This window comes from Pyrus communis, chromosome 14, assembly GCF_041283825.1.
Source record: "Pyrus communis isolate YQ-2024b chromosome 14, ASM4128382v1, whole genome shotgun sequence".
Classification (NCBI taxonomy): domain Eukaryota; kingdom Viridiplantae; phylum Streptophyta; class Magnoliopsida; order Rosales; family Rosaceae; genus Pyrus; species Pyrus communis.
The window spans coordinates 6,819,344-6,832,833 of record NC_142578.1 but is presented as its reverse complement, the minus strand read 5'-3'; the positions used below and the strand labels follow the sequence as shown (position 1 = coordinate 6,832,833).

At 34.4% G+C, this 13,490-nt stretch overlaps 1 protein-coding gene and 1 pseudogene across 1 annotated transcript; both read left to right on the top strand.

The window, feature by feature from the left end:
• The first annotated feature begins 2,130 nt into the window (after positions 1–2,130).
• LOC137712308 (uncharacterized) lies at positions 2,131–3,595 on the top strand (annotated as a pseudogene).
• A 5,487-nt stretch (positions 3,596–9,082) lies between these two features.
• LFY (floral meristem identity control protein LEAFY) lies at positions 9,083–12,494 on the top strand. The gene is made up of 3 exons (XM_068453051.2): positions 9,083–9,601; positions 10,640–11,043; positions 11,735–12,494. The coding sequence occupies exons 1-3, from the start codon at positions 9,145–9,147 to the stop codon at positions 12,095–12,097; spliced, it is 1,224 nt and encodes a 407-aa protein (XP_068309152.2). The 5' UTR covers positions 9,083–9,144; the 3' UTR covers positions 12,098–12,494.
• Positions 12,495–13,490: the final 996 nt, after the last annotated feature.

The window sequence follows — 13,490 nt, the reverse complement described above, 5'->3', positions numbered from 1 at the left end:
CAACAACTTAAATTAAATTCAAATTTTGTAAAATAGAAATTATAGGAAAAAATATATAATTTAGAAAAAAATATAAAACGAATTTTGTAAAATAGAAGTTATAGGAAGTTATAGGAAAAAAATTGTGTAAAAAAAATTTAAAAAAAAAACTGTAAAAGACATAAATAAAAAAATAACGGCTAGCTGACGTCAGCTAGCCGTTGCATTTGAAATTTGGCCTAGAATTCATGTCGGTTATATCCGACAGGAATGCTAGAATTTCTAGCCCAGCCCGAGGTTGGCTGGATTGGGTCAGCCCTCTGGCCCTTTGGCCTTTTCAAATTTAGTGGGGCCGACGAGCCCTCTGGCCTAGCCCCCTATTGGAGACGATTTTCGAGCTATTTTCGGCCCTCTGGCCATCTGGACCATTCGGTTGGAGTTGGCCTTAGCTACCTCCATGTTGTACCTTCTTCCTCTATGTTCTCCCCATTTTACTCCCCAATCTCCAATGTTGTATGACAATCTCGGAAAGTTTTACTTTCTTCGCTAGCCTTCAATAATTATTTCTGCAAAAAAAATTTAACTAATTCGAAAATCGTGTGCGCGTTTGATTATCAATATGATATGCATTTTCTAATAGAAAAACAATTAGGATCGTCTATTTAGTGATTTCTAATATGGTGATTTTTGCACATGTATAATCTTTTATAAATTAATCTATATTTTAAAGGCTTTTTAGCCAAAATGGTCCCTGAGATTTTCCACCATCCATTATTTTAGTCCTTCCGTTAAAAACTCCGTTAAGTGTCTCAAAACTCTTGGCCGAAAGTTTGGGCAATTTTCAAAACTTCGTAACTTAATCGTTTCTTAACCAAATTCGACTCATATTATATCAAAATGAAGATAGGAAAGTTTAGAACAAGATTATACCTATTTGGAAGTCCAGCGGTTGCTGAAGATAGCCAAAAAATAGCCTGAAAGGTGACTGATCCACGGGAAAAATGGAAAACTAGCCGGAAACTAGGTAAAATTTAAACATTCATAACTTCTTCAATACTCAACGACATCGAATGATTCAAAAACAAAAATCATACTTCTCAATGAGAAGAAGAGAATGGCACCTTTCTTGATAGCTAACTCATCGTGGTTTGGCTGAAAAACGGCTCGAAAATGGTTTATTAGTCTTGAGTTAGCCAATTTCGAGCCATTTTCCGGCTAAATCACGGCGAATTAACCATCGAGAAAGGTACCATTATCTTCTTCTCATTGAGAAGTATGATATTCATTTTTAAATCACTCAATTTCGTTGAGTATTGAAGAAGTTATGAACATTTAAAATTTATCCAGTTTTCGGCAAATTTTCCAATTTTTTCGCGGACCAGTCACCTTTTAGGCTATCTTCTGGTTATCTCCGGCAACCATTGGGCTTCCAAATAGGTATAATCTTGTTCTACACTTTCCTATCTTCATTTTGATATATTATGGGTCGAATTTGGTTAAGAAATGATTGAGTTACGAAGCTTTGAAAATTGTCCAAACTTCCGGCCAAGAGTTCCGGGACACTTAACAGAATTTTTAATGGAATGATCAAAATAATGGATGGTGGACAATCTCAGGGACCATTTCTATTGATTTTCAATCTCAGTGATCAAAGTGATGTGTTATGTAAATCTCAATGACTATTTTGGCTATAAAGCCTATTTTAAAAGATAAATTGTTCTGATGATCAAAACAAAAAGGAAAATAGTTGCTACCATCCATATAGCAATTATAGCGATTGAACAAATAGTTCGTTTAAAAGAAAGTTAAGTTTGCTGGTGATTTTCCAGCACAGAGAAAATAATACCTTAGTGGCAATCGCATTGCTGGCCCTTGCGAAGGCTTGGGCTAGCGGCATTCTCACCTTTCCTCCTCCTAGCCATTTCCCATTCTTCCTACGCCATCCACAGCAGCCTCTCCCCCCTCCCCCTCTTTCCTGCTTCCTTTTTTTTTTTCCTTCATCATTCAACTCAGCTTTCCACTGAGTTTTTCTCAGATTTCCTTGCGTTTAGTCCCAATTTTCCTCTGAGCTATAAAACTCGTGAATATTTCTCAGCAGAACTATTTGCTAGCTATTTATTTATGCTCGAGGGCATGCAGGTAGTGTCTGAGATGGAGTGCAAGGAAACCATGAAAGATGAAGCAGAAGAAGCAGTGACACTGGTGAGAATTCGTCGTGTGAGAGAATTCGTCGAAGGCAAAGATCCATCGTCCAAGGTGCTGTCTTACCAGTGAAAACAATACTTGCATATTTTTTAATTAGTAAGAATGACGAAGTCTTGCAAAAAAGGGTGAAAACAGTAGTTCTAATTTCAAAAATGAAATTAATATATAGATAGTTTTTGGTTTATAACGTGATTGACTAGTGAGTTAATCACTTCTCACAATAAGGTTGAGTACAAAGCCAAAAATTGAAGGCACAGGTAAATTAGAAATTATTATTCCTTTCCTTGGAAGGATGGCTTGATTTACTTGAACCATGTCATGCTTTCTTTGCCTGTGCTGATCTTCGGGCGCATTGATCTTGTATTCTATAGTTTGCATAGTTGATTGCATAGCTGATTTTGGGAATGCGGTCTGTAATTGTGTGCAGGAAGTGGATGATCTGACGATAAGAAGGGTCCTGCGTGCTCGCAATTTGGATATAGAGTAGGCGTCTGCAATGGTCCTCAAGTAATTGAAATGGAGACGCGATTTTGTTCCTAAAGGTTCTATTTCTGCTTCCGAGATTCCAAACCAAATTGCACAGAACAATATGTTTTTACAGGGATCAGACAAGAATGGATGCCCCATAGCAGTTATCCTTGGATATAGACACTTTCAAAACAGCCTCAAGGAATTCAAGCTTACGTTTCCACATTTTTTTCGAAATCTTCATACAATAAGTAACATTTCCTATGGCTCAGAAGAAATCTAACGAGTCTTCCAAATCTAAAAGTTGTATATTTTTGTATGTACAGGTTTTGTAGTCTATGGTCTCGACAAGATATGTGCTAAGTAAGTTTTTCTGTCACTCAACCATGTTCCTAAGCGATTTCTTTTTCTTTTGGCCATTGCAAAGCTATGTAATGTAAGAGCGCAAGGATATGCAACGTGCAAAACATGTATAGTCCATAGACGATATGTTTTATGTGCTGAATTGAACTTCATGTGTCAGGATTCCGCTAGGACAGGAGAAGTTCATTGCCATAGGAGATCTCGAAGGCTGGGGATATTCAAACAGCGACCTTCAAGGTTACCTTGGAGCTCTTTCAATTTTGCAGGTATCTGTTCTGCTGCTTAGCATTACTTTTCTATGTACAAGATTAAACAAACTTGCTAGTCGTCTAATATATAAATAACTTCTACAGCGAAAGTGAAAACAAAAATATACCAGAAGGATAAAAATTGTCCCATAACATCCATAACTGTCTACTAATCGTTGCAGGACTACTATCCCGAAAGGCTAGGGAAGATGTTCATGAGGGTTTGGAAAATCGTTTACCCTTTTATCGACAACAAAACTAAGAAGAAGGTAAAATTAGCAAGATATACGGAGGCAAACTGCCGTTGGTTCCCGTCTAGGATGATAAATTGAAGAACCATGCCAAGAGGAAAAGTGAACAAATTAAAACTCATGCTTCTGCACAAATCTCATTAAGTTTGCAAATGTATTGATAATATACATATAAATATGCTCTACTACATATGATTGTGTTTAAACTTGAAATTTAAAATAATGTTCAACTCTGCTCAATTTGTTAGAAGCTTTTTGGAGGTATTAAAATATAAAACTGCGTGAATTTCGTGTGCTATAATTTCTTTGAGTACACATCTTGGAATTGTAACAATTAATAAATTGCATAGTCTAAATTAGTAAATCAAGACAAATTAAATTACAAGATCGAAGTGGAATATTGTGCATTTAACTTCTCTCCTCATACCCTTCTTTATACTTTCTTAACTTATGAATTAAATAAATTAAAGATTAACGCATCAGGAGAAAACGAGTATGTGAAATCACTAGCTTAATACAATTCACAGAATTTTGTAGAAAACAATATAGATGAGCAAAAATTAAAGTGGATTACTGGGTTCATTTATCTCTATTTCTAGTTGAATAATAATGGAATGGGCTAGGGCTCATCCATCTATCGTCGTGGGGCAGGTTCTATTGGAACCCAAATTTACTTGTGAGAGATAATTAAAAAATGAAGACTTTAGATTCGATCCCTAATTACTATCACTCTTTAACTAAAATTTTAATAGTATTTAATTTTTTATCAAAGTCCCATGGCTATGAAAACCTCATTATATCAATATTAATATGTATATTTCTATATGTTTGACATTTATGAGATTTATAATATATATGTGGCGTATAAATCCTATATTTAAAGTCCCTCATTAAATTACAATGTAATAATATGAAACGGCTATAATAAAAAGTTTTCAAATTTTTTATTGAACAAATGAATAAAAACAATGTAATAATATGAAATCATAAATAGCAAATGAATGTATCCATGGTATTAAAAAATTGTAAATAAGCTATATAGTAATATACCCAAAAATTCATATGGATACATTATTTTGATTGAAATTTTATTATACCAAAATCTTAGACTTAAATTTTATTAATTTAAATACTTTGATTGAAAGACAAAATATTAAATTTTAGTATTCATTTCTTCCCATAATCTTACAAAAATTGATAATTCGTCTTAATTATCAGATTTTCTAGTTTATCACAACATAAAATGTTTTATTTTACAATTGTAAATAAGGGTACATTTCAAATTGAGAAAGGGGTACATTTATAGATTTTACATTAATAAATTGGGTTCATTTTACATTAAAAAAGGGGTACATTTACACACAAAAAAAGGATACATTTTACATATAAAAAAGTGGTACATTTATAAAGAATAATGGGTAAATTATGAATAAATTATGGGTACAAATAAAGAATTAAAAAAAAAAAAAACTAGACTAATCATTTAAAGAAAAGGGCACAACAAGAAGTTAATATATGGGTAAAACTTAAAACTAAAAAGAAATGTAGTACAAATTTAAAAAAGGATTGCAAATTAAAATTGGGTATAAACTAAAAATAAAAATATGATACAAAGTATAACCATATATATATATATATATATATATATATATATCAAATGCAACGTTTCCAACACTAAATTAATATATTTTAGAAACTTAATTTAATTATGCTAATATGTAAATATTTTATTATTGAAATAATGACATTCATTAAAACCTAAGAACCTTCCTATAGTTCAAATTATGTTAAAATAAAATATCGCTGAAATAAAAAATTCTTTTTAAAATAAAGTCATAAAGAATTATTGTTTAAATAAATTGGTACAAAAATCTGAGAATAAATGGGCAAATTAAGTTGACCTGTAATCAATCTCCAAAAAATTTAAATGTGGTTACATCATACATGCATCGCATTTCAGATTGTTAAATACATGTGAGATTAATTATTTAGAAGATGTGCAAAATGAGTTAAGTCTCGCAAGAAGTTAGACATAAAAATTTGGTATAAATTTGTGTTTAGTAAGAATCAAATATAAGACCTCTCACTTATAAGTAAAAAAAAATATTATCAGACTATTGCATCGAAGTTTTGATTCAAATATAGAGTTTAGTGCAAAAATAATTACGTTAACATCAAATGTTATACTTGAATAATTTTCAAATCATATAACGTGCTATACTTGAAATTGCCGATAAATGAAGATGTAATCATATCTAATGAGTAGTGTCTTGGATCTTTAAAATCATGTGAAATAAAAGACTGGTGAAATGACACTTAGTATTACGGTCTAGTGTATTTCTCTTCATTTGTAAGAAAGAAGTCTTATGCTCGATTCTTGTTAAATGTAAATTTGAATCACATTATTGCTAGCCATTGTGAGACTTAGCCCACCTCCCCCCCTTCTTTTAGACCTACTCTAACATTTGGAGTAAAACTCAAATTTTAGGTTTTAAACCTACTCCAACTTGCTTCAATCCTTAGGCCAAATATGAGTTTTAACCAAAAATGAGTTTTTGGGGCAAATTTAACCCCCCCTCCCCAACTAGGTTAGTGCACTGACTCACTATATACGTGTATTTTTTTTCATTGTATATTATAAAATCATTAAATCCAACAGTTAGACCTAATACGATCAAATTCAGCTAGAACAGGTAAAATAATTAAAAAAATTCTTTCATGTGTTTCGTTATTTTTTCATAGTATCGGTTTAGTGATTTTTCTATATTTATCATAATCTAAATATTTTTTTGTTAAAATCTTCATAAAATTAAATTATGATAGTCTACATAATTTTTTAGTTTAAAAAAAAGTTACTTAAAGAAAAAAATTATCATAAATTCGTTCTTTAATAATTTGGGCCTAATGATTTAATCTAGAATGATTGAAGTAGAAAAATTATTTCTAGGTTAAAATTTTTTAAATTTGTGTAAATAACATCCGTTGTTCAAAAAATTGGTGAATAAAAACTATGAGGAAAAATATAAAACATAAATAAATTTTAAAAGAATAAAAATGGTGGGTAAGGTGAGGTAAAAGGAAGAGTACTGTTAATGACTCAATGTGAGAAGGAGCGCTCCTCCTCCAGAGCCTGACCGCCTGAGTCACTGCTTTCTTTCGGTGTCATCCCAGAACCACCGTACACTACGTGTCAACCCTATAATGGCCCGTCCCATCCAACTACCTTCTGTTGCCCAAAAATATATATTATAACGTTAGAAATACTAATTTTTTAAAATTAAATTTACTAACAAAGTAACGTGGTTGCAGGTGATTAAATTATTACTTACGTGTTGATTAATGTATTTATTTTTTATTGATGAAATATCATTTAATTTATAAATTTAGCTTAAAATTTTGACTTCCTAGCATAACTCTTAATATTATTCTCAAAAGTTGATAGAGGCAGTATCTTGTTACCAACAGGATTCTTTCGGATTTTTTTGATGAGGATCATGAAGCTCTGTAAATAGTGTTTGTTTATCGTACATCGTGTGGTTATTTTTTATCAAATACTATTTATATTTAATTTTAAATAAAAATATTTAAAATAATTAAATTACACGATATACGATAAACTCTGATATCTGACGAAAAAAAATTCCAACAAGGATCCGGATTCATCTTGTTAATGCCGATCGTAAATTTCTAATTTCTCTCCTCTGTTACATCACGCTTCATCATTCATCAATTCATCAGTAATAGAGAAAATTTTCATCGTGATAGGAACACAAATAATACATCATGTACTTTAATAAAAGTGATGAAAATTTTTATTTTTTAAATTATTAACATTTCAGCACATATATCTCACTATTTATATAATGTCACGTCATGTATCATTCCGTGTACCGTTCACACTAAAAAATCTATTCTGATAGTAGCCCAGCTGGCAGTGTTCTCTGAGCCCCATCACATCCCCTCTTTTCCACGCGACACGCGTCCGGAATTGTTTCAACATCGTATTCGTCAGGCCACGGGTCGAGATGGGGAAGGGGAATAGGTAGGCGGAGCTACACCTGATCGTGACCCCGCTTTGATGGGGCATTGAAAGTACAAAAGCAGCCTTTCAGTTCTGAAGTAGCTGCCCAACTGTTGTACTTGCCCTGCCAAATTATTAATTTCATTTCTGCCATGGAAACAGTGAACCATATAATACAATGTGTACGTTTATGAAATTACGGTTATGACCTCCATGCATGCTTGGCCTGGTGGAGCAATGAAAGGTTCAAGAATCTCAACAGAGATATGGTGGTTGTGTGTGTCACGCAGCCCTAGATCGACCGACGGGTGTGATGGATCTGATGATGATGCGATGGTAAAAATAACCATGTATTACACAAACACCAATCCTAATCTTAACATTCCATTTGACCAAAATTAGAGTTTTCGTTTTTTTTTTTTTTTTCCCATGACTAATTTCCCAAACTCAATCCATATCTGTCAAGATCTTTTAACATTAATTTTCGTACTAATATTATAAATATTGTGTTAAAAATATGAAATGAATATCTAAAATGTCTCACTTTTAAAAAAGTCCCCTTAAAAATGTTTGTGTGTTTGAATCATGTCACATATTTTGGACATTTGGATGTTGGTAAGTAGGAGACTAAAGCAGACAAGTAGCTAGACAACAACAAGCAAGCAAAGAAATGTTGGACAAGTTACTTCCTATTAGCACTTTGAGGAGATTTGGCTCTCCTTAGTCCTTTCACAAAAGGATTCATTCCTCTTTATAGGTGAATATATATATATATATATATATATTTTTTTTCTTTCCCAAAACTTACTATAAGATATATCATAATTTTTATCCTCTAAATCTAGCTCGTAGTTTCTTGACCAAAGATTTAATGACAAAAAACACTGGCGTATAGGCTACCTTGAAATATATTAAAAATACTTAACTTTTACCCTAAAGTCTAAGTATTGGTTTGGTACTGATGTATTTTTATAAAAAGTAGGTATAAAAAAAAACTGATCTTAAAAAGGTATTTGGTAAACACTTAAAAGAAAAATTTCAATAAGAAAACTCAAACCCTTTCTTGGTCCATTCTCTCTCACAAACTCCACTTCATTCAGCTTTACTCGTTGGGGTTTATGGTAGAATGACTCCATAAAAATTGTACGAACTTTTGAATAACTTGTTTTACATGTCCCACCATGTAATGCCGCTACTAAAATTACTAGCATGACCATGTAGAATCCAAGCTTAAGTTCGACCAAAACAAAAATCCAACCTTAAATTTCAACTCAAATCTATCACAGACATGCATAGATCTTCATAGGCTAGAGCTAACAGACATAACAAGTTAAAAGTTCATTGGGTAGTGGGACCAACTGGATGGACCCTAAGTTAAACGACACCTTCAATATGATAGTTATTATTTGGTTGGGTTTGGAATTGTCAAGTTTGAATACAAGTATACGAACCCCGGTTTGTTAGTACTTCGCGAAACACTTGTACAAAACACAAGGGTAGTTTCGGAAGTATGAACAAAAATCGTCTTGTTTTTATGGGAACAGAACACTACAAGCTCCCCCAGAAAATAGTCTCTGTTCACATTGTGCTGTGTGGAGTTGTGGAAAATATGGATCCGGATGCCTTCTCTGCGAACTTGTTCAAGTGGGGCCTACGAGGCATGGTTGTGCCGACGAACCGGGTTCAGCTGGAAGCAGCAGTGCCACCAGCGGCGGCAGCTGCTGCTGCGGCGGCTGGTTGTACTTTGCGGCCGCCAGGTGAGCTTGGACTTGGAGGGCTTGAGGATTTGTTCCAGGCATATGGGGTCAGATACTACACGGCGGCAAAGATAGCGGAGCTTGGGTTTACTGTGAAGACCCTCTTGGACATGAAGGATGATGAGCTTGATGACATGATGAGCAGCCTCTCTCAGATATTCCGCTGGGAGTTGCTTGTTGGGGAGAGGTATGGTATCAAAGCTGCCGTCAGAGCCGAGCGTCGCCGCCTTGATGAGGAGGATTCTCGGCGGCGCAACCCTGTCTCTGGTGATACCACTACCAATGCCCTTGATGCTCTCTCCCAAGAAGGTACTATACCTATTTACATGAATATTCTTTTTTTTTTTCTTTTTTTTTTTTTTGGTAATCATTTACATGAATATTCTTTACCTTTGTGTCTTATATTAATTGTAGTAGGGTTTGTGAGTTAACCTAGGGTTTGATTACACTTTGATATAACTTTATTTTAAATGTAAATTAATAGTGTGACAATATAAGATCTTCCACTGGGTTATAAAAAGAACTGAAAATATGAGTGCACCCTTTGGAATTCAATTTTCTTTAACTAAAACTTATCATGGTAAATTTTTCTAACAAAAACCCAATGACTAGATTCCAATTAAACAAAATTCATAATTAAATTTGACTTGGCAAAATTTGTATTTTTGGATGTCTAAATTACCCTTAATTACACTTTGGGTCTCTCAGAATACTTGACCATGATTGACCACGTTTTTTTTAAGACATAGTTGACCATGTGAATTCTTAAAGTTTGCAATTAGCTACAACTCATGTTAGTGAGTCTAATGTATTTTTTTTGGTAGTTCAATATAAGTTTTTCAAACGAACACAACATGTTTATTAACTAGCCAAATTTAAGGGTTTGTACTATGTAGAAGTAAAGAAATTGTGAAAAAGGAGGTCAAAAGTCATAACCATGAATACAAGTCATGAGGCACATGGCTTATTGTTGGTGAGAAATATAACGGTGTTAGGGTAAAATGATAAATTAATAATCTCAGAAAGTTAATATGACAAATCGCTTAAAATTTTAGTTCATTGGATAAATTGAAACTATATATATATAATAACATTTCAAAAAAAAAAAAAATCCCAAAGAAAAGTATGATTCATGATTAAGGAGAAAAATAGGTTGTAAAACATTACTTTTGGTGTAGTATAACATGCTCGATCGAGTGCATGAACAAATCGAAACCATTGTTTTATATTTCGTAACATAACATGTCATATTGTGTGAAAATAATTATGATAGACTTTGATACTAGAGCACTAAGTTGTTATATGTGGATTGGGATATATATGATACGTGGTGCATGGGATGTGCAGGGCTGTCGGAGGAGCCGGTGCAACAAGAGAAGGAGATGGTGGGGAGCGGAGGAGGGGCGACGTGGGAGGTTGCGACGGCAGGGGAGAGGCGGAAGAAGCAGCGGAGGATGAAGAAGGGGCAATTTAAAAATTGTAGTGCTGGAGGGCGTCATAATAACGAGGGTGTGGACGACGAGGACGACAACGACATGGACGACATGACTGGGTATGGGAACGGCGGAGGAGGGGGAATGCTGGGAGAGAGACAGAGGGAGCACCCGTTCATTGTGACGGAGCCTGGGGAGGTGGCGCGTGGCAAAAAGAACGGCCTCGATTACCTCTTCCATCTCTACGAGCAATGCCGCGATTTCTTGATCCAGGTCCAGAACATTGCCAAGGAGCGCGGTGAAAAATGTCCCACCAAGGTACGAAGTTTACCCATCTCCCTTTTACGTACGCTGATTTCTACTGTGCAAACTAACAGTAACTTCATCATGTTAGTCATTGATCTGTGGGCCCATTTCCTGTAGTACAATTAAAGGCTAGTAGGCCGTATTAAATTTCACCACAAATCTATATCTTTCAATCGAACTCAACATAAATATTATATTGTCGCGTTCATAGCGATTTTAGTTTTACAGTTTCTACGTAGGCCTGGTTTCGTTCATGTATTGCAAGTAGCATCGACATTGGTCCCTACAATTGGCAAATTACTGTAATTCAATGGCACCGGTCAAATTTTGTTGAATTCTTGTATGAAGTCTGTCAGTTTTACCCTTTTGTGTACCGTGCACATAACGATTTTGTACAAGGTATCAACGGAAGTTGAGGTTGAGGGGTGTCCTCGAGTTGGAACAATTTGCAATCTACATGGACTAAATTAGATGAAATTAAACGCAGGTCTTTGTGAAAGCTACATGGATTAAAAACGTGTTTCGGGTAAATAGCTCAGTATTTAGTCCAAATTTGATTCTACTAATGATTTGAGTCTGATGATTCGATTATGATGTAATCAAATACGTGTTAAGAAAAATGTACGCAATTATAATCTGACCGGATTTAACAAAATGTATAATTTCGTTTTGCATTTGTTTACTCTACATATTATATATGCAGGTAACAAACCAAGTGTTTAGGTATGCCAAAAAGGCAGGGGCAAGCTACATCAACAAGCCAAAGATGCGGCACTACGTGCACTGCTACGCCCTGCATTGCTTGGATGAGGAGGCATCGAATGCGCTGAGGAGAGGTTTCAAGGAGAGAGGCGAAAATGTCGGGGCTTGGCGGCAGGCATGTTACAAGCCTCTTGTGGCCATTGCAGCAGGCCAAGGCTGGGACATTGATGCCATCTTCAATTCCCATTGCCGTCTCTCTATTTGGTATGTTCCCACGAAGCTTCGTCAGCTTTGTCACGCCGAGCGCAACAACGCCACTGCCTCTAGCTCTGCCTCCGGTGGCGGTGATCACCTGCCCTATTGAGCAAACGTTATGCGCTTCAATATAACTGATAAACCAGCTCTGCAGAGAGAGTTTGAGCAAACTAAGGAGTGAATTTTATGTAGTAGGCTAGAAGCCTAGAACAAATTTTTATCAATATTTTAGGATCCTGTTATGATCCAGATCTACTATTTAAAAAAGCTAGCAATTATAAAAGTTTTTGCAATTGAACAACACTTGGCTGTTGAAAATTCAACAACCACTCCTACTTTTATCCAATTAGATTTGGACACATGTTCAAATAATTGAAATTATAAACACAAATTGGACACGTATTCAAATCTAATTGGTGAAAGCAGGAATGACGGCTAAATTTTTAGCAGCCAAGTATTGTTCTTTGCAATTTGCCACAATGATAATGATAATCATTTTTTTATTATTATTACGAGTGAAAGGGAAAGATCGATCTCCCCAGTCCACCTCAACGACAAAATTGAGGTTGCCCTTTCCAAGCATTATAGATAAAGGCACAAGACTCTATGCTCAAGACTTTCGTAAAATTTCAATCTTTACAATTAATAAACTACAAGTGATTCTTCATTTAACCTAACACAACCTACTGAACCTAGTAGATCTCTTCATCAAGTCTGCCAAAGCCCACTTTCTGGAAGCTTGTTCAAGGTATTGGATTGCGTAAATTATCAGATTTATAATGTATGTAGTTTCAAAAGTAGTTGAGTCGAAATCAGAGAGAGTATCCCAAAGTATGCTTACTTAATCTTAATACACTTTTTTTTCCTTTGATCATGAACATTTCAAGTTAGATTTTTGTTACATGGCAATGTTTTAATGTGGCATCTACATCGAGATGGTCATACCTTTTGTGAGTTTATTTCTATAGCCTTACTACGCTCTCAAGATTCAAGAATTGACACATACGCATTTACTCATACTTGCAAGGTTTTGGTGTAACAATCTCTTTTAAGCATCATCCATAAATCAATGTGTTCTTTCATACGTGTCTGACAAGACAACTTCATTAATTGCTTCTGCATTGATACGATTCCTTTTTGATTTTACAAACAGAATTGGTGTTGTAAGCCATTTACATCAAAGCGTGATTGTGTAATCTAGAAGTAGTGTTAGACATAGACTAGACCGATGTACTATTGTATTCCTTGTAAGATTATGAAACCTAGAAGGACCGCACGATATACATAAAAAAATATTTGAACCATCTATATGTTGTCGCACCTTCTCTCTCTAAATTTATTCTAATTTTAAATATAATGTTTTTATATGATAATGTATTTACACTAACAGGTATGAGAATAAATTGATTTAAATTTGCTAATTATTGTGAACCGAAAATCTATTGTCCAATTCATTTTGAAAGGAGCAGAATGAAACCGATTCCGAGATTGAGCTGGGCCGG